General features: G+C 45.3%; 1 protein-coding gene across 1 annotated transcript in view; it reads right to left on the bottom strand.

Annotated features, from left to right (window-relative positions):
* Positions 1-27,904, bottom strand: part of ADAMTS10 (ADAM metallopeptidase with thrombospondin type 1 motif 10) — a 278,682-nt gene that overhangs the window by 30,951 nt on the left and 219,827 nt on the right. The window contains exon 16 of the mRNA XM_086947210.1: positions 20,985-21,118. Within this exon, the coding sequence (XP_086803336.1) occupies positions 20,985-21,118 (134 nt within the window). The remainder of the gene's footprint in view (positions 1-20,984; positions 21,119-27,904) is intronic.

The following is a 27,904-nucleotide window of genomic DNA, read 5'->3' as shown; positions in this document are numbered from 1 at the left end:
TGGGAGGCACCAGCCTCCCACCGGTGGACCTATCGTCCACCTGCCCCACCCTCCAGACAAGGGAGAGTCAACTCACACCTTGCCCATCCAAGCGGGGCATTATTAGCAAACCCCCGGTTGTTCAGGCTTACAACCGCCCTAAGGACTAACGGGGTGCCGTTGAACCAAGTCCCCGAGAAGGGCCCCTCGGCTTATATATGACTCATAGCTGTGCATTTGCACTGGGGCTTCAGGTCCTGTTCCTGCGCCTGTCCTGCATGGGGGTCGCCTTGCCACTTTTCCACAGCCTTGGGCGTGGCACCCGCTGCGCCCAGGGCCCCCACTACCTAGCCTTAGTCCTACCCTATCTACACCCCGCTGTTTCTAGCGCTTCCCCTAGGTCTAATAGGAAGATCGCCATGCCCACTTTGGACAGGTGCACCCCATCAGATTCCCAGCACCCAGTGGATTGGCGTGCAGCAAGCCATGCCTAATGAAATCTACCCCTCTTTGTTCGCTGAATTTCCGCATTGCTGCGTTGACTCGCCTGCGAGTGACTTCCAATGCCCCTTGTGATACTGCCCTGTGCCAAGTCGGTCTGGGGGTTATCTCTGACCACCAGAGGTCACTCAATCCATGCTCACTGTGTTTGCAGGGGCAGATGTATTTCTTTACCTATGGTTACTCGCTTGTTGTTTGTTACATGCACGTGTTCTAAAATTATCTTGGCAGTATGGGTGTTGTCATTGCGAGGCTCCGGTGAGTGGGATGAACGCCAGCTGAGAGACAATACTTGTAAATCTTGCTAATGCTCCTCCGTGAGGGCAAGTTTCTTGAACTAATAGATGAGAACCCTCGTGCTGGCATCTATTTTTAGATGTTCTAGCTTTCAACACTGCCCTTTTCAGTACATTGTTAGTTTATTAATTCTTTGCTTATAACCACTCCGATTACTAATTCCCACCAGAACTATGTAACAAGCACCCGGGCTGTGGCAAGCACGAGGCTACGACTAGCCTTATGGTAGGGAGGGCCGGCCGGGGCCTTAATAAAGGCAAGCCCTGGTCCCAGTTACCATAGCAGGGAACTAAAGACAAGAACATTGTTTTACCTCTTCTTATGCTCCTCCTATGCAGGCCAGGGCTGTGCTGTCATGAAATGGCATTGTGTTGTCTTTAAATATCAAATACTATGCGATGCACTGCATAGGTGTTATATTCTCCCTCTACTAATTGAGTTTTTTATGGAACGAATGAGATATGCAACGAATGAAGATTCCATGGATGTTGTTGTAGCCTCCCTGTGCCAATTGCGTTTTGCATGTAAGGAATAAGAAATACTAATCTTCGTAACTAAAAAGCCTATAACCAAGGACAGCCTAACCGTCCCGGACGGCTTTGTAACGGGTCGCAATTCACGTCACCTGGATACATTCTGGGGACCGCTAAATCCCTATGGAAAATTAAATTGATTCTTGGCGCCTGTACATGCCACTTTACCTGTGATGTACTTTATGTATATTGCCTTGCTACCCTTGGAACTGAGCAGGTGGCTGTCCTTCCTACTGGCAGTGTTGCAGTATAAAGTAAGTGCCAGACTTCTCAAATTGTTGAGACAGGGACACCCGGGGGCACCATAATCTGTAAAGGCTACTCCTCCTACTTCTTAGCTATTGTTGGCTCAGTGTGGCCCCAGCCTTTCCCTAGGCCTTCCCTTACTTCGTGGCTTTGTACGTATACCACTTTCTTACTATATGGTTTGCTTGGCCCCCAGGGCCTACCCGCCCATTGGTATACTAACTAAGTGTATAGATATGTGCTTGTGCCTCCGGCCTCATAACTAGTTCCGGGGGGGGTAGTGATAAAATTAATGCATCTATATTTTATATATATCCTGGGTGGTGTCCTTTTATTTGGTATTAAAAGGATTACATGTGTTAATCCAGCTGGCTTTACCCGCCCTCTACAATCTAGGACGCTTTTGCTGCGGTCCGCGCTATCTAAGAAAGTGTGACATCATTCTGAGTTCTGCATTGCCGAGCATTGGGGGGGGAGGGAGGCTATGTCCCTAGAGCCCTTACCCTGTGCGAGTACGTATGCGTACTGAAACAGCTGGAAGGTCCAGTAGTCTTGAAGTCTCCTGAACCATCTGAGACTTTAACATACCCAATTTATTTATTTGTTTTTCCTAGGGTATGTCTACGGGACATTTGAATATCTCACTTGAGATCTCAGAACCGCTGCTAAATATGTCCCAACTTCTACATTGTCCTTGGCTCAAATCTCCCTGCCAATAAGTCATCGGAAGTACAACACCGGTATAAAATCGTGCTACGGCATGGCAATTTGGACTGCACATTATTGTTTATGCATGTATAATGTTTTCTTCAGCTAAAAGATTATTTCTAATATTTTAAAATCTAGTATTTTATTACTAGACTTTGACCAACTAATACTATAGGAGCACTAACGCCAGGGCGATGCAAGTCTGTTATCTTGTGGTTAGTTGTAGACATGGCTTTGCTTCTAATTTTCGTGGAATGTTGCATTTGCTGCCAACAATTTCAGTTTCTCCCCCCTTCTATGCACATCTTAAGCTTTCCACATTCCAAGTTTTTAACTCCTATATTGTGTTGTAATTCCAGGTACTGAGGGGACAGCTAGATTTAAAAGTCCATGTACTTAATAACAACCTAAAATGTAGGCTCTTGGATACAAGATAAACCTGAAATACTAGGTATGCAGTAAGCTCCAACCTTCGAGTTAGCTAAGCATTAGGACTACAAGTGCTTCTTTGGGGATAGGTGTTACTTGCAACATATTCCTCATCCTCAGAGGTGCCAATATCCCGTCGCAGAAACCGGTCTATATTTACTTGTGTTCCTATCCAGAGAGAATGTTACCCCTCACTTCGAACAGGACTGGTCCTACGGGAGTAGGACTAACTCTGATATGAATACTGCTGGGGCGTGTTTGAAGTGGGACAGCAGGCAAATTATGGATTGGAATAAGGTCCAAGTAATTACACTAACTGGGATTAAACAAATCGTTACTGTTCCCGCCTAACCAATGTTTTATTCAGACACTGATATTACATAAGGGCCTACAGGCGCCCGTGCCACACCTTCTGTAATACTGCTAGCACTACTACACATACAGAGCACCTTTATCTTAAACGTTAAAATGCGGGGAGGGGCCTGTAATAAACAGTGTAGTCTGATGCAAAAGAACTATAAAGCTATTAGAAATATCCACCCACAGAGAGTAGAAAGGTTTTACTTTAAAAGGAGAGAAACAGAAAAGCAAACACCGGGATTTGGATAAACGGTCTGTTTAAGGCATTATCACTCTCAACCACTCCTTTGTCTTCAATGTAACCGTTATTATTCCAGAATAGTAATGAATGACCCCATTCCGCACCTTTAAGTTGGCCGATCAAATTTCAGCGGCCCACAGATGGTACTAACCGCTGCCAGTGTTACTTGGTTCCATGGTATATGTTTGACCTCATGAGGATGGAAAGCCAAGGTGTCCCTGCCAGAATTCCACTTTGCTATCTCACTAATGAATTAATCCGAACCGCTAGAGCAGTCAGTCTCAGGGCTGACACCCTTCACGGACGAAAAGAGATGTGACTTAAATTATGGATCATTGTCTACCTTGACACCCTTAAATTGCAGAGGCAAGTGGCGATACCTATCTCAACATTTCCCCTAAGTGGCGCAATATTGGACCATTCGAGTTCTTGGTTTGTGAGTTCTGGCACCTGAGGCTGCACTCCCCGTTATTAATCAGGACTGCGAGTGCACCTATTTTCCTCATTAGCCGTCAACGCAGGGCATGACATGTTTATTTGGGAAAAAAAACCCAACGGGTTGGCCTTATAAAGGAGGTAAACCACCTTGCTGTAAAACCGCAAGATGCCGTTGCAAAATACCTTTGGGCAGTTTACCACCTAGCAGTCCCGAAAACGTCAGGGCCTAGCTTTTTATTGTTAGTCGCGCTTATTCACCCTATGTCAGATTTACTGATCGAATCCTGCTCCTGCCCATGCAGTAGATCGTGTTTAATCTACATTGCAGTTGTTAAAACGAGCCACCACAACAAATGGCTAGCAATATTTAAACAGAATTTAATTTAAAGCATTGCAACCGATGGGTCAACTGCTGTGAGAACAAAGGACGGGGTAAGTTTCCAAAAGCTGCTGGAGTGAGAGGCATAGCGTTCGAAACTCCGGGCTCTTTCATTAAGATGTTATGTCTACCACAAGGTTTCTGCCTCGTAAACAAGCAGTAACGCAAAGGATAATGGGCACAAATGTATTTCACTCGAGTGAGACCAAAGCTAGATCGCAGTCTCACTGAGGAACTAAACACATACGTCACAATTACAGAAATGTAAGGGAGAAATCCAGAGGATGTGAACTTTATCACGCCACTCGTCATTGCAACCACTGAGCTATAGTTTAGCAGGGCCCACAATTTTAGAATGCACTGATAACCGAGGTCCTAATCGTAATACAGAAGGCCATTGAAGTGGCACCTCATGATCTGACTCAGCCGTAGCTAAAAACAATGCTTATTAAAAGTGGCACCTCATGATCTGACTCAGCCGTAGCTAAAAACAATGCTTAGAGGAATGTAAATTACTAATCTGTAGAATGAAATAAGCCATTATCTATGATTCTAGCGCATACCAATGACTTGCTTTCCGGATTGCTCTGTATCCTAACTATTTCATGCTGCACATAATGCCCCCGTCCCCAAAACACAAGACAGTTTGTTTCAAATTGGCGACCTCTGATGGCTGCAACATCAACGTAATACGCTTTTTGATTCGTTACAATCATACATAGTCGACCTCTGCATTCGCGCTAATACAGTTAGTGTGGGTCTAACCAACACTTTGAGAATGCACAAATGTTGATCGTTACTTCCTACACGCAAATTAAAACAACGACAGTCGCCCAAATGTTCAATTGCTTACCGCTGTACGGGGGCCCCCAGAATTCTGAATTAAAGATGGCTACGAAATCAATTGGTGATATAAACCAACGCACAAGTGTGACGGCATGTCTACCAGGACACAGCCCAACCCGGTGTTTGACTGTTCTGCGCTGCCCCTCACAACATCCTGTGGCACATCCGGGAGGCCTGGGATGTGCAGCGCTCGCTGTCTGCCCTTTTCTGTGTCTGGCACTCATTCATGCTGCTCTCCATGATGGATCCCTGCAAGGTTGCCGGATTCCACGTGTCAGACTGACCCAGTTGGGCGCTGCACTTGGAGAAGCAGGGACACTGGCCCGAGGATGGTGTGAAGTACAGACAGGGCCATCTAATAGCCTCATATATCCTACCCCTTAGACGAGGGTGGAGGGGCACCGGGAATCGAACACTTCCTTGAGGGTGAGAGTCAGCGCTCTATCCCTAGGCTACCAGACTCGAGAAAATCCATGCCTCCTATGTGCACTATTGGCTGATGTATCTCCCGTCAACCCCATGGTGCCTTGACCCTCGAGGAGACCCTGGGCCAGCCCTCCTGCTTTGGGGGGGGTGGGGTGGCACACGCAATTGCCACCTCGGAGCAATCTGGGGCCGGCGCACCGTGACTAGACAACGCAAACAAAAGCAAGAACGTACGACTTTACACCAAACACTGCGCTCATGCCTGACTTAATTCTACTTTTGAATCGGTCAAGCACAATATTCACATTTTGGTAAACGAGCTAATAACGGGATTGGTGACCACACGCACAAATCCTGTCAGCTCTGTGTTTACCTACTCTCCCCAGGATGCGGTCAAGTGCGGGGGAGCCTGGACCGGTTCCTATGTTCGCCTGGGAGATGTGGGAGGGGCCGCCCAAAGATGGCCCCCGCGGTCTGGACCGACGCCGAAAAGGCCTAGTGACCACGTGGCCCTCGCGAGCAGGGTACTGGCAGAGCCAAGCAGAGTCTATGCTGGCACAGTCGAAGACCCCCTGGCTGGGTCAGGAGCGGGGTAGCCGGCACCGCGTGGGGTGTTGGGGAGTCCAAAATTGTACTTCATTTACACGGCGCTACCCTAACACATAGGAAATACACAATGAACCATGAATGTGTATGGCATGTCATGAAGTAGCAAAGAGTTTGTACGAATCCCACAATGCAATCCCATGTAGTATAGCTTGTGAGCAAACCAGTTCCTTGATGTAGTGTTCCGAAACAACAACTTAAATGCATCAGAATCTCAATTGTGTGGCGTTGACGAGCCCTTAGCAGATCTCTTTTCAGTTGCACACCTTGAGCATACAGCCAACGTAAGGCATGCTGTAAAACATGACTTGGGCTGGCCGCCTGACTACTGCACGCACCACGCAGTGCACAACAAGCAAATGAGGGTGAGAGTAGAAGGAGGAGGCAGATTTGCGAGTAGCCTGAAAACGGGTCACACCGAGATTACATGTGTGCGCCCACTTCTAGGAAGTTCCCAGCTCCTCTCACCTAATGGAATAGATAGCTGCTGTCTCTGCTGAACGGGAATAGCCTGTTGTGGTAGACCTCGGATATGGAAGGCTCACCGCGCCTTCACCGTCGGCATCCTTCTGATAGCGCTGCCTGCTTTCCTATCAAATGCCAGAGAAACTAGGAGCTCTGAGGATCTACATAAAAGACACGGCGTGCCAAACAGTGTCCCTCAGCGAAAGCAAGAATGTCGCCACAGTGGAGGAGGGTGGTTGTGCGGACCTTCCGTCAGCGGGATAGCCGCCGCTGATGTGTGGGGAGGGGGGGGGGGGGGGGGCGGAGACGTGCCCTAACCTAATCTTCCGCTAAAGCGACTTCGGCCTTCGACCTCCCGCCGGCTGGAACCCGGCTCCCCACCTTTGAAGTCGGCGCGCCCGGATGCCCCAGGGCGCCAGACCGGTCCACTCACTGCTCAGCCAATTTTCGCAAATCGGGCATATAAACGATCCATCACTTTACGAACAAGGATCACAGCTCAGCCAACCGAACAAGGATATAAAACTGGAATTACCGGGAATAGACTCGGGGCAACGTATGTGCGAAGCCTGCGCTCTACAGCTGCATCTCCGATCTAATGAACGAAAGGATGCGCTCTGTATAGCTCGCCAAAGCTTTCTCCGCACTTCCCCACAGACACACGACAGCCCCCCCGGGGCTCGGCTTATATCTCAATGCCACATGCCTCTCCCCAGACAACTCCACCCCCCGTGGTCTCCGACCACAAGGCCTTGTGTAACTTGGGATTTGCCCAAGGACGGGGCCCGGGGGTGCGGGGGGTGAAGAATGCCAGCGCTTCCTCGTTCCCTACGGTGATCGACGAGGGAGATGAAATTGCGCCATTAATCACTGCCTCTCCATCATGGCAGCGTGCCCACATGACGTACCCCGCCGCTTCAAATACACCCTGGCCCCGTCGGCGCCATTCATCGCTACCGCTCCCTCCGCCCGCACAACACATCGTAGACCCCGCACGCCACCAGAAAAGATCACTGGGCTCCCCCGTGGTAAAACCACGGAGCCCTGTCAACTCGGATAATCCCGAGGACGGGGCCCGGGGGGGAGGCCTGTTAATCCCTTACCCACTGTGGAGCTGAAATCGCGGGCCTGCGTCCGAGTCGAGGGGTGAGGGAAAGGGGCCTAGGAGGGGCTAACGGGCCTAAGGCTGGCAAGGCAGCCTTGCGACCGCGAAGGTGGAGGGGGCAGCAGCAAAGAGGCCGCCGAGGGGGAGGAGCTCACCTATAACCCCCCAGAGGATGGGGGGGGAGTGGCCTGCCTAGCGTGACCCCGCCTCCCCGCCCCCTCCCACCCCAGGGCTGGCCTCGGTTTCCTGCGCCCTACTACGGGGTTTGCCCTCCCAGGGGGTCCCTTGCAGGGACATCGGGCATCCTTCAGCGGGCGGATAACGTACTTTTCAGCGCGTTCTCCAAGCGCTAAGGACTCTGGGGAATGTAGGTCAACAACGAGAGTCCGGTTCCAGCCTGCAAGCACTCCTGCGGTCTCCTGCCCAGCTCCACAAGGGAAAGAAACGGCTACCTAACACTACCCAAACAATCCATCCAGTGATTCATTTCAGCTGCTTTATTTGAAGAGTTTGAAAAGGCCAAATAAGAAGATTTTGAACAGAACAGGGTTTATTATTTCCTTTGGATTAAACCTTTTCATTTTGCCTAGTTAATATGGAGTTCACAAAGGTTACCTTTGGATTCGTGAGTTTTCTGCTGCTTGTTTGAAGAGTTCACAAAGGTCGAAGTTTGAAGACTTCAATCAGATTCAGATGGAAGCAATTCCGGAGCATATCCTTTGCTTTGGAGGTTATTTTAAAGCATGCCATTATTTGTTTGAAACTGACTGCAACCTGGGATGGGTTTAATGTCCCGCATGGTTATTTTTGAAGGCCTGTCAAGACACTGAACTATATTTTTGTTGGTCTTATAAATAAGACTTTCATGAAAAAAAGGCAAAAGTTGGCAAGAGGGGAAAGTTGTTAATGTGTAATGGCAACACTTGGTTCATTCTTTCCTTTTGTTCTAATCAAATGTATTTTTCTTTTAAAACAGAATTACCGGACAACAAATATGTGTTGCACCAGAGTGCAGGCAGCCAAGAAAATTCAGGTAACATTAAGGTTAGTGACAAGATACTTTGTGTGTGTATATCAAATTCTCATCTTCTACAGTATCTGAAGTAATCAGCGTATATCTGTTCCCTTAGGTAACCAACCCTTGTCTAGTGCTACAGTGAACAACTGTCCGCTGTATCTCTTCCCATCCCCTTTTCCCAGAGAACCTCCTTTACTCAAGCAGTGGGTAGGAGTCTGAGGGACTGTTGGAAGCTGGCTCTGTATATACTACACCAAAAGAAGGTATAGTGTGCACAGAGTCCAGGTGTTCCCTTATGAGTGGACAGGGCGTACTCTAGCAATCTCAATCTAGTTCTTTATTACCCCCGGGTGCTCTTAAAGTTGCAGTGGGCAACAGCAGCTCTTCATGCCTTGCTGCCATAGACAAGGAATGGTGGCTGAGCCTTCTTAGAGGTGGCGTCTGTCTTATGGAACTATATCCTGCCTTCATTGCGCCTCGTCACTAATCACGTCCTGAAAGAAAACCAAAACAAGGCTTTTGTACCAGTGTTAGTTGCACAGTGGCCAACATGAAATCAACACACTCTGGCGGTACCTCCTTGGAGGATCAGCAGCTTATGTCCTTGACCAGTGTATGGAATAGATGAAACGGTGCACAGGGATGGGGCCCGGGTATCGTTCCAAGCTGGATGGTGTTTTGCGAGAAGTGTGGCTCAATGGTTAGAGCGGCAGACCCTGATGCAGAGGTCTAGCCCGGGACCAGGGTTCAATTCCCCGCCTCTGCGGGTCTTGAGCTCAAAATTCCACTGACCTGATAATTCTCGCCTCGGTGCCTATTCCAATCATGGAGTCCCACTCTGCAACTCTGGGCAATAGCTTGCTTAATCTCCACAACGGCCCCCCCAACGCTAAGGATGCCTGGCCTCCACCTTGGGGGTGCACAGGAGTGGACGCCTCAGAGGGAAAGCCAGGATGGGTTCCACAGCGGTATTCGTACAAGCGCCTTGAGACCCTTGCGGGTGAGTAGTGCGCTATACAAGTATCAATTTACATTTACATTTACATTGTTGGTCATTGGTGAAGCTAAGCACCAGACCTAGAAGCACTCACTGGATACCGAAGGAGAGCTCACAAGGTCAGCAGCTTAGCTTTAAAGAGATGCAATCTTGGTTCTCCATCAGGGGCAGTATCAGAGACGTCCGTCCGACTGTTCATCACAACAGCCTCATCTGAGGCTTTGACTAACAGCTGAATACCAAAGGAATTCAAAGTATAAGCCACCTCCATCCAAACAACAGGCACAATGAGCAGCATAATTGGAGTTCCTTGTGCCCCCGGTCGGAGAGGACATGGCCGAGCAGCGTCTTCTGACTCATATATACCCTAAGAGGTAGCGCCAAAGCTGATAAGCAAATGGTTGGTCATTACCTGCAATTGCACAGAGGGGCTTAAAACATATGGATTCCGTACCACATCAAGCACCCAGCGTTTGGCAAAATTTGCACCAGAGATGTAAATTGTGTTGTTCAGATGGATTCAAGCAATTCCATATCACTTTTGCACTGCCCAAGATGGATGTCATCACATATTCAGACCCACGAATCAGGAGAAGTGCATAGTTCATTTGCGATTCCAAATGCCACAAAACGTGGCAGATAGCAGCGCGGAGTGGAGCTCTGTACGTCGGCCACAACACTCATGAGTTTTCTGAAATGCTGTTGGTTTGCGCTAAAAGAAATGCCTTCCAGGTTGTAATAACCGAGAATACCCAACCAGCCAGGAGATCCATTTCCATTCAGCACCTCACAGCAGCCCCCACATTTCTTTCTCTCTCAAGGGGGAAGCCTGTCCTGAATGCCATATGCTGCTGAAAAAATCGAAAGAATCCTCAAAAGCATTTTTTGAAGTCATGTAACCTAAATAAAACACATGTGATAGGCATATGTACTGTTCCAAGCGCCGGGAAACATTACAAAGCTTGCAGAGGAATAAGAGTTTGCTTAGCTTTGAGGATTCATTATTAACAGATGACAGACTGATGATGGTGTTACTAAAATACCAAGTATAACATTACAGAGCGCAATCATGCTGGGCCGAACAGCCAACCCAGCAGAAGCTCGTGTAAAAAGGCTTAGAACTGTGTAAGTCAAGCAATACAACAGAGCAGACGTGATCACCATACAAGCCGAAGACAGGTGCATGCGACTCAAAGGGGAACGGTATTGAAATGAAGAAAGTTGCATTGCTTGTTTATCGAAAGAAACTCAAGACTGACTCGCCCTTGTTATGGAAAAGTACTAAGAGGAAGGGGTCCCAGTATGAACATAAAGCAATATACACAATTCACAGAATTAATCGTCAAAACAACGAATTGATCCACAATGTTTTAATTCACAAAGGGATGAAGTATAATAAATATACACAACAAATTATCAAGCGTATTGGCGGTTATACAGTGCCCCGAGGAGGAAGGGAGGAAGTGATCAAGCGAGGATGTGGTGGTGACAGGTATGAAGTGACAGTAAAATCAATAAATCGAGCAAAACAGTATTGGCAGTATGATACACAACCAAAAAAAGCCAAAGTGTTTGCCAAATTACATCAGATAAACATACTTCACAGAATACAATTAATGCTAAAATGGTGGCGTGAAGTTGACACAAGGAGAGTAGTTGTCGACGTTTCGACCCTCTTATCAATGCAGGGAATAGTTGAACCCTTGCTGCGGGGTCTTCATCAGGACCAAAGGGGGGGGCAGGTAACCTGAGATTAGTCGAGTTGGAACTAGATTGACAAAGTTCTGTAGACAGTGATATTCCTCTAGGATGTGTCTATTGGCAAGAGTTATCAAATTGATAGTTGATTGTGACGTAGCCAGTTGATGGACCGCGTCGTCAGTGTAGACAGTGTTAACGCGTATCCGTTACCGAGCCGTATTTAGTCCAACTTCGGAAACGCGGGAAATGAATCCACGATACTATTACTGCCGAGTAAATCGGGAGGCTCCGTACGAAGACACAAGGTGGTCCGGATGAAAACCCCGCAGCAAGGGTTCAACTATTCCCTGCATTGATAAGAGGGTCGAAACGTCGACAACTACTCTCCTTGTGTCAACTTCACGCCACCATCTTAACATTAATTGTATTCTGTGAAGTATGTTTATCTGATGTAATTTGCCAAACACTTTGGCTTTTTTTGGTTGTGTATAATACTGCCAATACTGTTTTGCTCGATTGATTGATTTTACTGTCACTTCATACCTGTCACCACCACATCCTCACTTGATCACTTCCTCCCTTCCTCCTCGGGGCACTGTATAACCGCCAATACGCTTGATAATTTGTTGTGTATATTTATTATACTTCATCCCTTTGTGAATTAAAACATTGTGGATCAATTCGTTGTTTTGACGATTAATTCTTTGAATTGTGTATATTGCTCTATGTTCACACTGGGACCCCTTCCTCCTAGTACTTATCGAACCCAGGTCCCAGTGACTATGTTTGGGTAAACCCCCTTATACATACACTACTTGTTATGGAAAAGGCCATGAACAGGAGTTTAGGGGATCTCTAAACTACAATCATGAGTAGGGCTCCCGGTTTTATGGTATTTTCTTTTTTTTTTACATTTCTGTCTGTATTTATCCATATTTATTTTTTGGCCATTTTATCCGTATTTATCCATATTTATTTTGTGTTTTGTGTATATATGACGTTGAAAAATTGTACATTTCCATATTTATTTAACTGATGGACGCACACTCATACTTTGATTTCTGTTGTGTTTTAGCTATTTAAGCTGTCAAATATTACATAACAATACATTCATTGGTAAATAGTAGCATTATACCAAAAATGTATGTTGACTTATGCGGTTATTTAAATACATTTCATCCTGTTTTTTTATTTATTTCCCATGCTGTCCATCTGCTCAGCTGCTGGCCTATATTTCATCAAACACAGCATGGAGAGTCACTTAAAAGGAGCACAATTTTCTGTATTTATCTACTTTCAAAAATAAATGCAGACAGAAAACACATTGTTTTCTGCCTCTATTTATCTGTAAATATCCATAAAAACGGAAGACAGGGAGCCTTAATCATAAGTAACCAACAAAGAGTACAGATCTTTGCTGCTCGACTCATTTTTTGCTTGAAAGCTTCCAATCACGACACTAGCCATAAAATCACTCCACTGGCTGCCAATGAAACGAAGAATCAAGTTGTAAGCAGTCAGCCTTGTACACAAAGCACGCGCCAGCCAGTCCTGCCCTACCTTTCATTCCAGATCACCTTTACCATAGGGCAAAGGTCACCCTTCCACCAGATCTAACATTTGATGTCCCGGTCTGGACTGAAATGGTCTTCGGCAGGTTTCTGCACCAAGGCTCCTACCTTTGGGTCACTTCTCAACCAAACCTTTGCTATGATACCAGCTTTAGGTCTTTAGCAAACAACTGAGGGACCACCTTTTCTGGCAAGAGTTTGCTCTAGAATGACTTTCAGACTGCCTGCATGCTCTCTTTTTCCTATACCCATGATCCTCTGGTGATCTGAATCATCCTTTGGTCACATAAGCGAGTTTCAAATACGACGAATAGAATACTTTAGTCATTTTGCAGAAAAGTATCACAAAATCCAATTAATTCTAAGAAAACAAATCGCAGTTGCATCGTGGTTCTGCCAGTGTCAGTAATAATGGCCCTGGATTACACAGTATGTTTGCACGCACAAGTTTCAGTGAATTGTGCAAAATAGAGTCATTCTACAGTGCAGAATTCAGATCTTGATTCAAAGAACGAGGGACTGGGGGCATATTTGTTCACCTATGGAACTTACAACTGTGGAATATCTGGAGTTGGGCATATGCTCCAATAAGTACTGTAATAGGTTTATGGTTAGGGTTGGGAACATGCCTGTTTCCAGGGAGGAGGCGGGTTGGGTGGTGGTTATTAGGAGTGCAGCACAGATTCACAAAGTCCTACCTTTGGAGACGTGTTTGTACACTCAATTTACACACCTGCAAAAGATGCTGGGATAAGTGTGAACATTTTCTTAACACCTTGCAGGGGAGGGATTTATCCACAAGTATAAATGTGTGTTAATGTTTGGAGAAAAGAAGAAAAAAAGGTGGATTTGCATTTCAACTGTACCCTATTGGCACTGTCCCAAAAAAAATCTGTGTTTTTGTTGCCCACCCTTTGTGCTGTTTTGGAATCCAAAATAGGAAGTAACTTAACAAAAAGTATAGGCATGAATCACCAACTCTTAAATTACTATATTTTTATTGAATCAGGCATTGTGTTTTATTCTCCGGACTTCAAACTCGGGTCATAGTGAGGTGCGATTGGTAAATCATTATTGGTCGCACAGAAAATTATGTATGTGTCGATGGAATGCGCAAACTAAGAGTAAAGGCGATAAGATGGTTGCAAGATTTTACAAAAAATATTCAAAATGTCCTTCAATGTCCTGCCTCATAGTGACCAGAGTAAATAAAATGTTTATTCAAGCGTTTTATGAAATAATTGTTTACCTCGCTTAGGTACACAGGTAGTGGGGCCTATTCACGAGTACAGGGCTTAGTACTACAGAAGTACTCTTTCACTTGCATCCCTTTGTGAATCTGCCTTAAAACGTCCAACTACCTTAAGGAAACTTCCAGGTGGGGCACAGACCTTTCTATTTGTACTATGTACATGAATACAACCCGAACATTCAATGAATTACTATTTTCGATGTATTGTGGCCAATTCCCAGAGATCTGTAATATTGTGTAAAAGAGCTCTACAGGAGTAACACTATATATACATTAAAATATCTTTGTGAACAGGCCCCTCTATGTCTGCAGGCACAAAGGTGTGCGACCTCCTCCCATGTGTCCTTCTTTACTTATTTTCACTTTATAGTGAGTGCAAGCTACAGATATGTTGAGATTAGGGAGCCAAGATATATAAACAGAATCAACATATTTAGACTGACAAGCATAATACAAAGAATGCCAATTGTATTACGGCAATATGCTTGAGGTAAAGGATGTCTTATTTTCTAAAAGAGCTGTGCTAAATTTATCCACTAGGTGGCAGGATAACCATTAGTGTGAAATAGAAGAAAACCTGAATTAGCATAACATAGCAACAATAAATGTAACTTTGTCCTTCTTGGCGGTGCAGATATGTAAAGATAGGTGCAGCCTGCCATTAGTATGGCATCGCAGCACCATTCAGTGGCCTGTGGTGAGATGAGAAACCGAGGCGCGGCCTGAGCCCTGAAGAAGCATCAATGTGCAGAGAGCATTTCTGAATAGAGCAACTCTTAGGTATTCAAAATAAATACTGGAGGAAACAGGGTCGTGAAAAAGCAGAGCTGCAAGGCTGCCAGCCAGGGGGAAAGGGGTGGGGAATTTAAATTAGACAGCCACAGTGATTCAGTGAATTGCAGCCTGGGTCCCAGAAGACAATGATCTTCAAAGAATTCAAACACATTTTGAAGTTCTTTAAACATTAGCTTCGGCTCATGTGCTTGTAGAAGGGGCTGTGCAATATTTTTTCAAAGGTAATAAATGCAAAAAAGACAGTAACTCAAACTCTCATCAAACACCACCTACATCAGATCTTGCCCCCTCTTGAACTGCCTTCACCCCAGACTATGAGAGTGCGAAATTCGTGTAATTTCCTCTTGCATAATACCATACATAACATTTCAAGGAAATCTTTCAAACTTATGCAAAATACCAAGTTGGCATTTTGCGCTATATTTTCGCCTGAAATGTGTCCTTGTGTCACTTTTGGATGAGAGGACCTATTACGTACTAAAAAAACACTGTTGCCGCTAAAACCAAGTGCCATGAACAAGAGCCTTTTGACTGCTCACATTGTTCCTGTAAACCCATTATAAGAGGTGTGGCGCAACGGCCAGGGTGGCTAACTCCGGAACATGAGGGCTCACGGTTTGATCCCCGGCCCCAGTGGCAGGTTAGCCCAGCACCATGTGACTCTGGGCAATAGCTTGCTTAATATTCCCAAAGGCCCCCATTGCCTTGACACCCTTAGGGGTGATTGTTCGCACTTTACAAATACTGGTATTATTATTATTATTAACTGAACAATTTCCAATTATGGTATGGTGCCTTATGGCATAATTTCACAAAATTGTGTGTAACAATGTGTATGGTGAGTGTCGGAAAAGAAACATATTATGCCGGTGTGTTTGAAATTTCACTCTGGCCTACTCCAAACATATTACTATGCTAAAGGCATATGTATAGTGTGGCTGAGTAAAATTTGAATCACGCCAGAGTATTCACAGTAATTTTAGTAATTTTGCATTACTCTTTTGATGTGAAATTACACAATTATGTCAGCTTGAGCAACTAAGAGTAATTTGGGACAAAAATCCTACCTCAGGAGCATGGGAACAGCGAACTAAGAGAGGCTGCTGGCGACTGATGTTCTTGTCCTGTAATGTTTAATGGTGTTTTTCCAGCGCAAAATTCATCCTCTGGCCCATTTTGGACATGAGAGTGCATCTTGCACTAGTATAGCGCTAAATGCTGGATTATGCTTTTCACACAATTACGAATAATTTTACGGTAGTTAAGAGTAATTACGCTAGAGAGAATTATCTCAGTTACACTCACCCCTAATGTATAGCACATTCTTCCAATCAAAGGTTCCCCAGGGTGCAGCTAGCTAAGACTTTGTTCACAAACCTTGTGGTTCGCCAGAAGAACCAAGAGCGTGGCGGAATGTAACATCTGCTGATATGCCGCACAGATATCACTTCTGACACACACAATGACGCCCGTAAATGTTCTGTTCAAGGCAGTGGTTAGTAAAAAAAAAAAAATAAGTGCCAGGACTCTCGTCAGGAGGCAGCTTGCACCAGCCTATTTCTCCTGTTAGCCCCGCCTAAAACAGATCCAACTACTAACCATGAAAGTGGGGAGAGGATGTGGCATAATGGCCAGAGCTGCAGACTTCAGAGCTGGGGAACCAGGTTCGAGTCTTGACGTAAGCAGGGCCGGACTGGGGATGCAAACCAGCCCTGACAATTACTTCAGACCAGCAGGGGGAGTTTGCTTGTGAGAAAAACACTGCACTTTTGTTACAGGGGGTCGATATTGCAGCACTGCTGCAAAACCATCCGCCACCGGTCCAAAACCAGCCCCACCCTTCTCATGAATAGCACCGGTGTTGATGATTAAGTTCTGGTGCTGAGCACCGGACACCACCGGCTCACTTTAAGCACAGGTTCAAGGTTAAGCACAAATAATAAGAAAATTAGTTGGCGGTTCTGATTTTCGCCTTTAGATATAATCGTACAAATCGTACAGGTGTAAAGTCATTAATGTATCCATTACCTGACATTCTACGCGATCGAGCCATGCCTACCTTCCAGTGGCAAGTGCCAAAGAGCTAAGCTGGCACCGGGTGACAAGCAGAATTAATCAGCAGCAATTTCTGTGGAAAAAGAGACAAGCCTTGCAGCCACTTCTGCCCTCAGCCCAATCCCACCTGGAGGCATGGCAGAACGTTCAGAGGCCTGTCATCATCTTCACAGGGGCCTCCCTTGGACCAGCCCCTGTTAAGATTTACAAAACACATCCCGCAGGGAAACAGAAGACACAACAGCTATAGCCACTGGCGCCATCTAGCGGTATTCGCTGCATCGTCATTATAAAGAGGACAGGCGGATTTTAAATCGCTGATGTTGCAGTATGAGTGCGGGGCTCTGAAAAAATCTGGAATAAAGGAATACTGCCCCCTCTGCCCCTCCCCTTTGACTGCCCTCCTGCAGGGGGTTGAGTTTCATTGCAGGATGTGTCCTCGAGCCAAGCTAGTTAGTGTCGGGGAGTGGGGCCTGCCAGCTGTCATTCAAAACTGCTGAGAGGTGGAATCTGCCTATCTGCGTCGTTGTAATACACGCCCGGGTTTATCTGGTGCTCGGCGTGCCCTGGAGCCTGCTTGAAAGCTGTGCGCGGAGGCATCAGACACATGTTGGATTACTCCTTCCCCCAGGAGGGGGAGGCGATCTGTCCAGAGTGGAACCAGATTGGAACTGCACCGCAGGCCTGCTGCGACCCCTGCCGCGCGTTTTTTCAGGGAGTTGGGTTCTTTTTATTTTTTATTTTTAATAAAGCACAAACTCGACCCGAAAGTATCAGAGCGCTTTACACGAGCAGCAGTTGCATTACGCAAGGACACATTTATTTTTAGGCACGAGGAGATTAAGTAATTTGCCCAGATTCACAGGGTGTTGAGCCGACACTGAGACTTGAATCTGGTTCCTCAGTTCCAAATTTGACAGCTCTGGCCGTTACACCACATCCTAACCCTTGCTTCTTCCAAGGGGAGATTAATAGAAAGAAGCACAGACAAACACAATAGGTGTAGATTCTATATTTTGCCCACAACAGACAGGCACTTGTGCACAAAAGAGTGCACACATATTAACACAACTACAGATATCCGTTCTCTCACAGTCCGCCAGACTGGCCATGCCTGGGTGTGCTCAAACCAACTGTTATGAATAAATGTCTGTAGCTGGCACGAGGTGAGTGCACCAATGGGGCAGAAGGTGAGTGCACTAATGGGGCATAAGGTGAGTGCACCAATGGGGCATAAGGTGAGTGCACTAATGCGGCACAAGGTGAGTGCACCAATGGGGCAGAAGATAAGTGCCCAAAATGAGTGCTCGCTTACGCGGAGGAGAGTAGCCCACTGCTCGTTGAGCAGTACAAAATAAAAATAAAACTATACTTATAAGAAGTCATTATCATTTTACTTTTCTTTGCATAATCAGTCCAGTGGGACCTCTCGGTGCACATCGGTCTGAAGGCACAAAGGGTGCTCACTGGTACAGACTGATTGGAAGGCACATTGGGGCCTCAGTGGTGCACATCTCTCTGAAGGCCCAAAGAGAGCTTCGATTTTTTCAAAGAAAGCGGAAGGTGCACACATTGCAGAGTCAAGACGCAGCAGTCAAAATCATTTACAAATCACCTCTTTTTATTTGAATAAATCTTTAAAAATGGCGCACAGCCAACACGTTTCGTTCCCATTTTTTCCCAGTGGGATCTTCGTCAGGGTTCTTTTATACGGTCTTGAAAGATGATAATAGCAGGTAAGTGGGTTCAAGTACCACCACAAATGGAAATAAAAATATCAATAGAAGTCTATATTCCAAACTCTAATATATGAGCGATCAAAAAGGGAGGAGAGTTCAAAAAGGTGCAATAATGTAGAAGCGACTAGTCTCAAGTAGTGAGATACTGCAAATGTTCCGTAATAGCAACGTCTCCTCCTGCGAAAAGCGTGATAACCGGCAGCGCTTAAAGCCCAAAAAGACCTCACTGGTGCACATCGGTCTGGAGGCCCAAAGAGACCTCACTGGTGCACATCGGTCTCGAGAGACCTCACTGGTGCACATCGGTCTGGGGGTCCAGAGAAACCTCACTGGTGCACATTGGTCTAAAGGCTCTGAGAGACCTCACTGATCCACCTCTGGTTGAAGACCTAATGGGGTATCCAGCTAAGCTCCAGCATCCCAACACAAACACCACTTTAGATATGCTGCCATGTCATCGTCTATGTCAAAACAGGATGGAGGACTCTAGCAGGGCCCGGGTGGCAAGATGCAAGCTGGGCACCAGTACTGGGACCAAAGCCAGGTTTGCCCCCTCTTCTCATCTTTATGCAGAGCCCTTTTAAAAACCTTCTTTCTGGATGTCGTCATAATATTACCCCCAGTATTGCAGCACCAAGTGGTCCGCTTCTACAGCACTCTTGCGCAGTCTAGTGACCTCACCAGGCTAAAGTGTGAAAGTCCAATTGAGGGCGACAAAGAATTTGATCTAGCGCCTAAAAGCAGGCCGAGCAAGTTACTGCTTTCTGCTCCTTCTCACTCACATGCTTGCACTTTGAACGAAATTATGTCTGTTTATTTGTTTTCTACTGCTTTTAGTTTTGTCTTTAATTGTGGTTAAAAAAAATAGCTGTCTCTCCAAAATATTTGCAAAGTATTCCTGAGAGATGAAAGTATAAAACTCATTGTATTAATTAACATTATGGCCTCATTCAGAGTTGTGAAGAGGTACAGAAACAGGCGTCTGTATTGCTTTCTCGCCGTTTAGAGCTGGGTGCAAATTGCACGCACCAGAGCTTAATGGAGATCACAAAATAAAAAAATAAAAATGGTAATAATTATTACAAAATACAAACAAATTTCATTTTTATACCCACGCCCCCAACTACTGTGCAAAACCAGAAATGGAACGCATGGGGATTTTTGCTCTTGATTTTTTGCACAAGGCTCAAAAAGAGCCAATAAGTGTTGCAGCAGATGGATGGTAATATATATTTTTATATTAAAACAAAGTTTAGCCGCCTGTGTCAGTGTCCTGTGGGTCAGCCTGTTCAGTGGTGTACCACCCTTCTCAGGGGAGTGTGAAGCTTGCACGTTTATTCCTGACCTGGGCGCCATCTTGGTAAGGCATGCAAGTATTCTGAAGCCTCTGAGCCAGCAGGGATGCGTGGCAAGGGGAGTTTTCTAGGTGCTGAAAAAATTAACGCTCATCGCCGCCTCTTTCAGGATTTTCAAAACACATCTTAAAACTCTTCTCTTCCAAAGACACTTCCATCAAAACTCCTTGCCAAGCTCCCCACCCTGCACACGCCCCCTCAGCCCAGGTCATGACCCTGATTGATCATGACACTCAGGAGAGCTACTACGACCCTCTGTCTCCATTTTGTAAATATGTATTACGTATTTGTGTAACCCTAATCGCTCCATTTTATATGTAATCTCGAGTGAATTTGTAATTTATTAATCTGTAACTCTCACCATGAGTAACTCTTGTACATATAAGTAGTGACTCTCTTTCCTTATGTAATTTACTTCGCTCTATTGTAAAGCGCTCTGACACCTTTGGGTAAAGTATGCGCTATATAAAAAATGCATAAATAAATCAATAAATAGGTAGAGTACAGAGATAGTAAATAAAGCACTACCTACTGAGCTGCAGGGACGGTCAAAGGTACTGTTCCATTTGTGTAAGACCCAATCCTCTATAGTACTGAAACAGGCAACCATCTCATTGTGTTTGCTCTGTGCAAGTGCATAAAACTTACCTTAATTCTGAGCATGGGAACTATCTACAGCTGTATCTTCACTTAGATGTTTTTTAAGGAATGAGTCTCACTGGAACATAAAAACAGCCATGGGATGCACAGGGGCCACCCTGCAGATGGCCAACCACAGGATGTTGCTACAGGAAGGAGAAGCCAATTTGGCATCAAGGTATTTAGGAGTTAATCTGACTCTATCCACCTCTTTAGAAGATATCAAAAGTAACAGAAGGTAGAGCTGGTGACCACAGTAAGCTTTATACTTTGCATGAGGATGAAGTATGAGAGAAATAATACCTTGCATTCCCCGTTGACGCAGATATCGTGCGAATCCTGCCGGCATTGAGTTCCGTCAATCACAGCAGCTGCCCTCTCGGTGTAAAAGTTAAATCCTTCAGCCAGACAGTTGAGAGAGCAGGATTTCACTCCGCCTGTGGAGATAGAAAAACCTTACTTATGTGTTCCTTAATTTTTTGTTCCTGGTCTAATTCGTCCCCTTATGCTTCCTTTGATAAACACTTCCCCAGTGCTCCCAGAACTACCTCCCTGTACCCCCAGGAGTCCATGGAGTACAAATATTCATGTGTAAATTATCTCTTCTCCTCCTAGCTCCTTAAGACTAACTCTTGTCTCAATGATGAGGCGCCCTTCTACAGATGGAGGCATCAGGGGATGGAACTTATCCAAGCAACAAGTGAAGGAAAAAGTTACTTACCTGGAACAGTCATTTTTTATTCTGAGACTATTCTGGACATGTTCGAGGCTTTTCAAGTTAATGACAAGATGTTGGTGCAAAGTCTGTGTATCATCCTGTCATTGACTGGATAGGGTTTTTTTTCTTTTTCTTTCTTCAGTTTTATATATCGCGAACTCGACCCGAAGGTTTTAGAGTGCTTTACATGAGCACCAGTTATATTACATAAGGACACATTACAATTTTGTAGGCACTGGAAGATTAAGTGATTTGCCCAGATTCACAGGATGGCCAACAGGATGTTGACCTGGTTCCCCAGTTCCAAAGTCGGCAGCTCTGGTTGTTACGCCCCACCCTTTCCCCTGGTTTCAACATCGTCACATGGCTGGAGTTGTTTGGGCATCATCCGTAAGTGCAGTCGGTACAATTCAAGATAACGTCAAGCTGAAGCTTACAATGACCACACTGTAGACACAGTCGTCAGTCTTTCCCCCCCTTTGCCGGTACTCGTTCGCATATGATTTTTACTGATAGAGAGGTCGTGAGCTCAAAGTATTGTGGGTCGTTAGCTGATTGGGCCATTCTCCCCAAGATACCGTGTTTCTGATTCTTAAAGTCGTCACTGTGTTTAATGAGGCATTCTCCTAGGATAGAATAACGCCCCTACAGAAGTCGCTTTGTATAGATTTGTAGTGCGGAGAGCTTTGTGTACGGTAAATTGTTGTGGGAAGGGGTTCACCTTCTTTTCCCACTGAATGCCACCTTGGGTAACATTGACCCATATTCTTATGACCACATCATCCATTGAGGAAATTGCATGTGCAAGTTGTCTCTTTATACACTTCAATGCACAGGCAGGTAATGCAGAAGGGACGGGTGCCTCCCTGACACTGGTTAGGAGAATGCGGATGTGGAGGGGAAGAGGGTAGAAGCATCTGTCATGGGACGGAGAGAGAAAATCAACCAAGTCGTGGGGAAAAAGAGAAAGACTTTGGGGTAAAGGGGTCAGCTGGAGATGCCTTAAGGGGGAACAGAGACCAGCGGAAAAATAGGAATTAGTGAAAAAAAGGGGGGGGGGGGACGAGCTCTAGGGAATATATAATGAATAATGTTTGGAATAAATATAGCGTAGAAATGGAAAGAGAATGGGGGAGAGCTATATGGAAGAGAAGGAAAGTAGGATAGATAAAGGAGGTAAAGTAGAAGAGAGTAAGGAAACAAAGCTAGGACAGAGTGGCAAGAGTAAAGAAAGAAGAGACTGAGAAGAAATATGGAAGACAGGGGAACAAAGGAAAAAAGACTGCTAAAGAGTGGAAAGGAGGAGAGAGGCAATAGAAAGGAAAAAAAGGAGATACATGAAAGATAGGAAGAGACAAGGGATAAGGCAGCGGGCAGAGAAGAGAAGCAAGCCACACAAATGTGATTGGGATTGCACAGAGGGAAGATAAGATATGGAATAGAAATGATAAGAAAAGCGTTAAACGGGAGAACGACAGGGAAAGAGGGGAAAGAAGGAAAGAAGTGGAAGAGAAAGTGGAAAGATACAAGCTGAAGTGAGGGGCAAGAGACAGACAAAATAGAGTGGAAAGAGGGACTCAAAACAGGTCTTGAAATTTGAAAAGAGAGGGAGTCTGAAACCCAGGTGGGCTAGAGAAAGGGAGAGCTGAGTTGGAGAATGGAATGAGGAAGAGAACTGGAGGGCAGCAGAAGGCGCAGGAGCAGAAGAAGGGGTAAGAGGCGGGAGGTGTGAAAAGGAAAAGAGAGAATTTAAGCATACTGGACAGCGTGGAGGGAGAGAAGTACGGCATGAGTGAATATGGAAAGAAAATAGGAAAGTTAGGCGGAGGGACATAAATTAGGATTGAGAAATCAAGGACCCGAAAAGAATGGCTTGAAGGAACAGTAGGAGGGACTGAGGAGAGTATACATGGTGGTACAATAAAGGAAGAAAGATTTGAGAGGAAGGCGGGAAGGATACAAGGGTCCTAGGGGAAGAGAGGTAGAAGAGAGTGTCAAAGGAGACCAATCCAGATGAGAGAAGGAGGACAGAAAGTCAAGAGGGTGAGGAAAGCTAAGGATAATCTTTACACCTTATCGCCCACATGAGTGAACATAATGCCATAGGGCAGGCAGGGTGGAGGGCCCAATGCATGAAGTGCAGAAGAGGCTGGCACCCCTCCATTCCTTCCAGTCTCTTTGCTCAGCGGGCACCTCTTGCGATAGCAGCCTGGCTCCGGCAGCAATGAAGGTATGCCAGGCATGGGGCTGGAGCGCACTATGTGTCGGGCAGTACGTGCCAGGCAAGGGGTTCGAGCGCAGCCTGTATCGGGCAGTACTTTGGAGGTTTGGGATTCGGCTCCCAGACACAAGAATGTAGGGGTGAAGTTGCTGGAGATGCAATTGATTTGTGGCATCAAAATCTCTTCGGCCCTTTTCCTTTAAAAACAAACAAGTCTAAGTTTCTAAGAATCAGATTCTTATTTTAAACCTCACCAGCCAAGATTCTGCCCTGAAAGCTGGCAGGCGCAGCCATGACATGACTGTTTTCCTTTGTAAGCATCCAAGAACCTGAAAGAATTGATGTAGTCGGTGGTTCATACTTTGGCTCTGTGGACTGAATCAGAGACGCAATTGTTCTTTTAGAGATGAAGATTGCTTCAATTTAAACTAATTGTACCTGGAAGCCTGAAGTGTTCTTAGGACTGTGCCTGTCCAAATTAAAGAATACATAATGAGCAAGATATTTATGGGGGAAAAGCCAATTGACGCATTGTCTCGTAGTATATTTGCTCGCCTTGGTTTGAAAGACAATGTTGTACCTGTAGCTACAGGTGTGCATTCATAAACATATGCACACGCTAACAAAAGGGGATCGCTTTTGAGACAGTTGTCTGTGCAAGACATCGGGCACTTGCAAAGGCTGACCATAAATATATTGAGGTGGCGTATGTAGAAAGTTCCCCTGAGATGAGTACTCTGAACTGCATCTGTGGAGTAACCTGAGATATTTTAACTTTGTCCTGGCCTCTACTGGCAGTTAGTAGGGTAAGTATAATGTTAATGTTAATAACATTTGTACAGCGCACGAATACCCTCAGGCGACCTCTGGAAACATGGCCTTTCTCTCTCGACCCTAAGACCAGAAGGACATCTGCATTTTTACCTACTTGGAGTTCACTGACCCATTTCTTTGGCATCAACAGACCGATCTACTTACATGTATGTGGCCTTTGCCTACAGTAGGTGGAGCTGAGCCCCTCTCATATTCAGATGACTCCAAGGGTCTCCTCTGTTTAGTTGGGGACCTGGGTGTTGGGGTCTGAAAACTGATTGAAGGATTGAATCAGTTAGGATACAGACCCAGACATAAACTGAGATTCTGTTGGTCAATCCAGGTGCAGACCTCTGGTTATGTGAATTCTTGCCCAGTGGTTTCAAGTGTGGAGTCCTATTGAACTCTACAGTAGCAAACTAGTATCAAAACTTTCACACACTTTCTTTCAAATGATCTCATTTACTTGGCTTCAGCAACTATATACTATTTTTAATTTAATATAGCGTGTGAATCAGCCCGGGAGGGGTATCTCGGCGCTAGTACAGTCTTAGGCCAAAAACATGAGCACCATCGAAACAAAAACGTCGTAATCATTTATCAGAAAATATTATGATCCGCGTTGACAGGTAGATGAAGAGGTAAATTATTCCAGTATACAGGGGCCAGAGAGGAAAAAGCTCTGCCTCCAAATTTACATTTGCAGATCACTTCTGTCACATACAAATAAATGCTGATCAGGACTTAAATATGGCATATTTGATTTACTAGATTTTATTAACCTCGACCAGCACTTTGGATGGAGGAAGAAAGCATTTAAATGTAATTCACATGCTTGGGCTCCATTAACTGTACATTATTTGGTGATACACTCCTCTTATACACATTTCTAGCTAGGTGAAAATAGGACAGCAGAGCTTGTTTATATACCATTGTTCTTTCTATCTCCTAAAAACAGCTTCACAAATCAAACTACTGAAGGATACCCAGAGGACAGTGCTCGATTGATGTGGAGAAGCACAAATTGCGGTTATTGTGCAGTGTATGCATTCTAAAAGAAACAATTGCTTCTCACATCCTAATGTGTGGGTAGGAAAACTATTAAAAAAATCAGCTAGAAGTCTGTGCCATTTTGCAAGATAAGGGAATGAATGGAAGTAGGCGGGTGTGGGTAATACTTTGCCTTGTCCCACGCAGAAGAATGGCTCCTTGCTCTCTGATATCATTCTTTCAAGATTAAGCAGAAAGAGCAAACAGCCAGGAGGGGGACAGAAAGGTCTCCATAATCTTACTGGCCTCATGATGACTCCTCAAGGCACCATGACGTCACTGTCATTTCTTCTTCCATTAGAAAATCTTGGACCAGTGGATGCGTAGGGAAAAATGAAGTCCTGAATCGTAGAGTAGAAAGACACACGGAAACCAAATACTTTATTGGAAATCCTTCTGCCTGCTGTAGCAGAGCCAACCTTGTGGAACTCTCTGCCTCTATTCCTGTGAGGTTACAAGGCCCTGCATGCCTGGCTGTCCCATCACGCTCACTCTAATCTCACCCTGTATCTTAGATGTCAGCTCGGGTAAGCCAGTGCATAACAAAGTTGGTAAAGTAGACACCAAGAATTGATACCGAAGCATCGCTTTCGTTGGAGACTGGTTCTTCAGCTTGAAGCCGTGGAAGTTCATGACGCTCGTGACACAAACACTTGCCAATCAGAGAGAGTTCATAGGCATCAAGGCAGAGATTCACTTACATTGAGGGTGATTAGTTGAGAAACCATTCCTTGGCATCCCGAAACAGAACATTTTTGTTTTGACTGATGGAACCGTGATGGGACAGTGTGAATTTGTACAGCGTCAACTATAAGGGGACAGTCTAAATGCTACAGAGTAATAGTAAAAACTGGGAATGATCGATAATGTGGAAAGGGGGCTTCTTTGCGGGTAGGTAGTGCTGGCAGTGAAAAGCCACAGGCAGTGAGATGCTCATTCCTGGATGCCTGTATTTAGGAGGCTCTTCCCTACTTTTAGCTGGGGCCAAAACAGCCTCAGACACAAATCCAAGGAACAAGACCCCACTCCAGCCTGCTCAAATATTGGCCCTTGCAGTATTTTGTCCTTGCACACAAGGCCAGCAGGGAATTTGCGAAATTCCTCTACTTGGAATGCCCGTAACAGGTTATTGAGGTGAAGATAAAATGACTCGTCACCATGGAGAAGGGAAAAAACTCAAAATAGAAAAGAACAAGAGTAAAATGTTTTTTTAAGAAACGGGGAAGAAAATAAAGCTCCGACTAAACACAATTCTCTTGGCATTGGACTTGATTCACTTAGAACTTCTATTAAACATTGGAGTTTTGCTCCAATCGGAATAGGCATTTTTTAAATTTATTTTTTACGTGTCCACAAAAAATCCTTAGATTTCTCCTCATATCCTATTATAGCAGATTCTGCCAATCCTCATTCCATCAATCAAGATAGGCATTTTATGTTTACAGTTTTGTTTTTGCACTCCATAGGTGTGCCGGACAGCTTCTAAATCAGGCCGAGTATTGTCGTAAAACAAGCACTGGCAAAGGCAATTGGTTTAGATGTATTGCTCTAAAAAGCAGCGCTGGAGTGAGACACATGGGAGGCAGACAGAGAACAGAGGGCAATAGTCATAAAGCAGTCCCTCATGCAGTTCAGTACAAACACTAGAGTGAAGGTGGAAGAATACAGCCACAACATTGAGAGATGAATACTCCACTGTACTGAGTCATGATATCACTGGCAAAGTCTTAAGCCTATAGCTAAAATAGGCTGGAGAAAGAAATCCAGTGATTGAAAGGGACGGACCCAAAGCCCACTCTAGGTATATTGTAAGCAACAGGTATGTTTAACAGCTGCAGTGAAGCAAAACACGTTTCGGCATTTATGTGAGGGATGCCAGTGCGCTGCACCAGGACACACTAACCCCTTTTACTGTAGGCCTCCTCTCACCATTATGGGATTCGAATGAAGAAGTTGGACTGTTCAAGTTCTGAAACTTAAGCTGGCTTTTACAGTTTATTATCGTATTTTGCATCTCCTTTGCTTCTGTTGAACAAGAAGGAATGTGGAGTGGTCTTGTGTTACTGTTTGCCATCTCAAGGTCTCGAACCACAGCTCAGACCATCAAGAAAAGTGCTCACCGCTCCCATGTGTTTTCTCACGTCTTCCGTTTCATACAGTTTGTCAGGTCTAGGCGAACTACAAAATAAACTCGATCAACACTACTTTCAAGTTGCTTTACACAGTTCTACACTTGTACAGTTTTGTCTTGGGTATGGGTGAATACTACCAACCACTTATCCAGAAAGGCTGCCAGCTTTTCGGTGCTCTGTGCAAAAATGCATTTTGCCTTTGGGGCGCTCCATATCTCAAAAAGGAAAACCGCCTTATTTTGCCTGGCGTCACTGAGTGGCGTTGCTCGAAAGCAGCAGCCCTACCTTG

The sequence above is a fragment of the Lissotriton vulgaris genome, chromosome 12 (assembly GCF_964263255.1).
Source record: "Lissotriton vulgaris chromosome 12, aLisVul1.2, whole genome shotgun sequence".
In the NCBI taxonomy this organism is placed as follows: domain Eukaryota; kingdom Metazoa; phylum Chordata; class Amphibia; order Caudata; family Salamandridae; genus Lissotriton; species Lissotriton vulgaris.
This window is presented reverse-complemented; position numbering and strand designations above follow the sequence as displayed.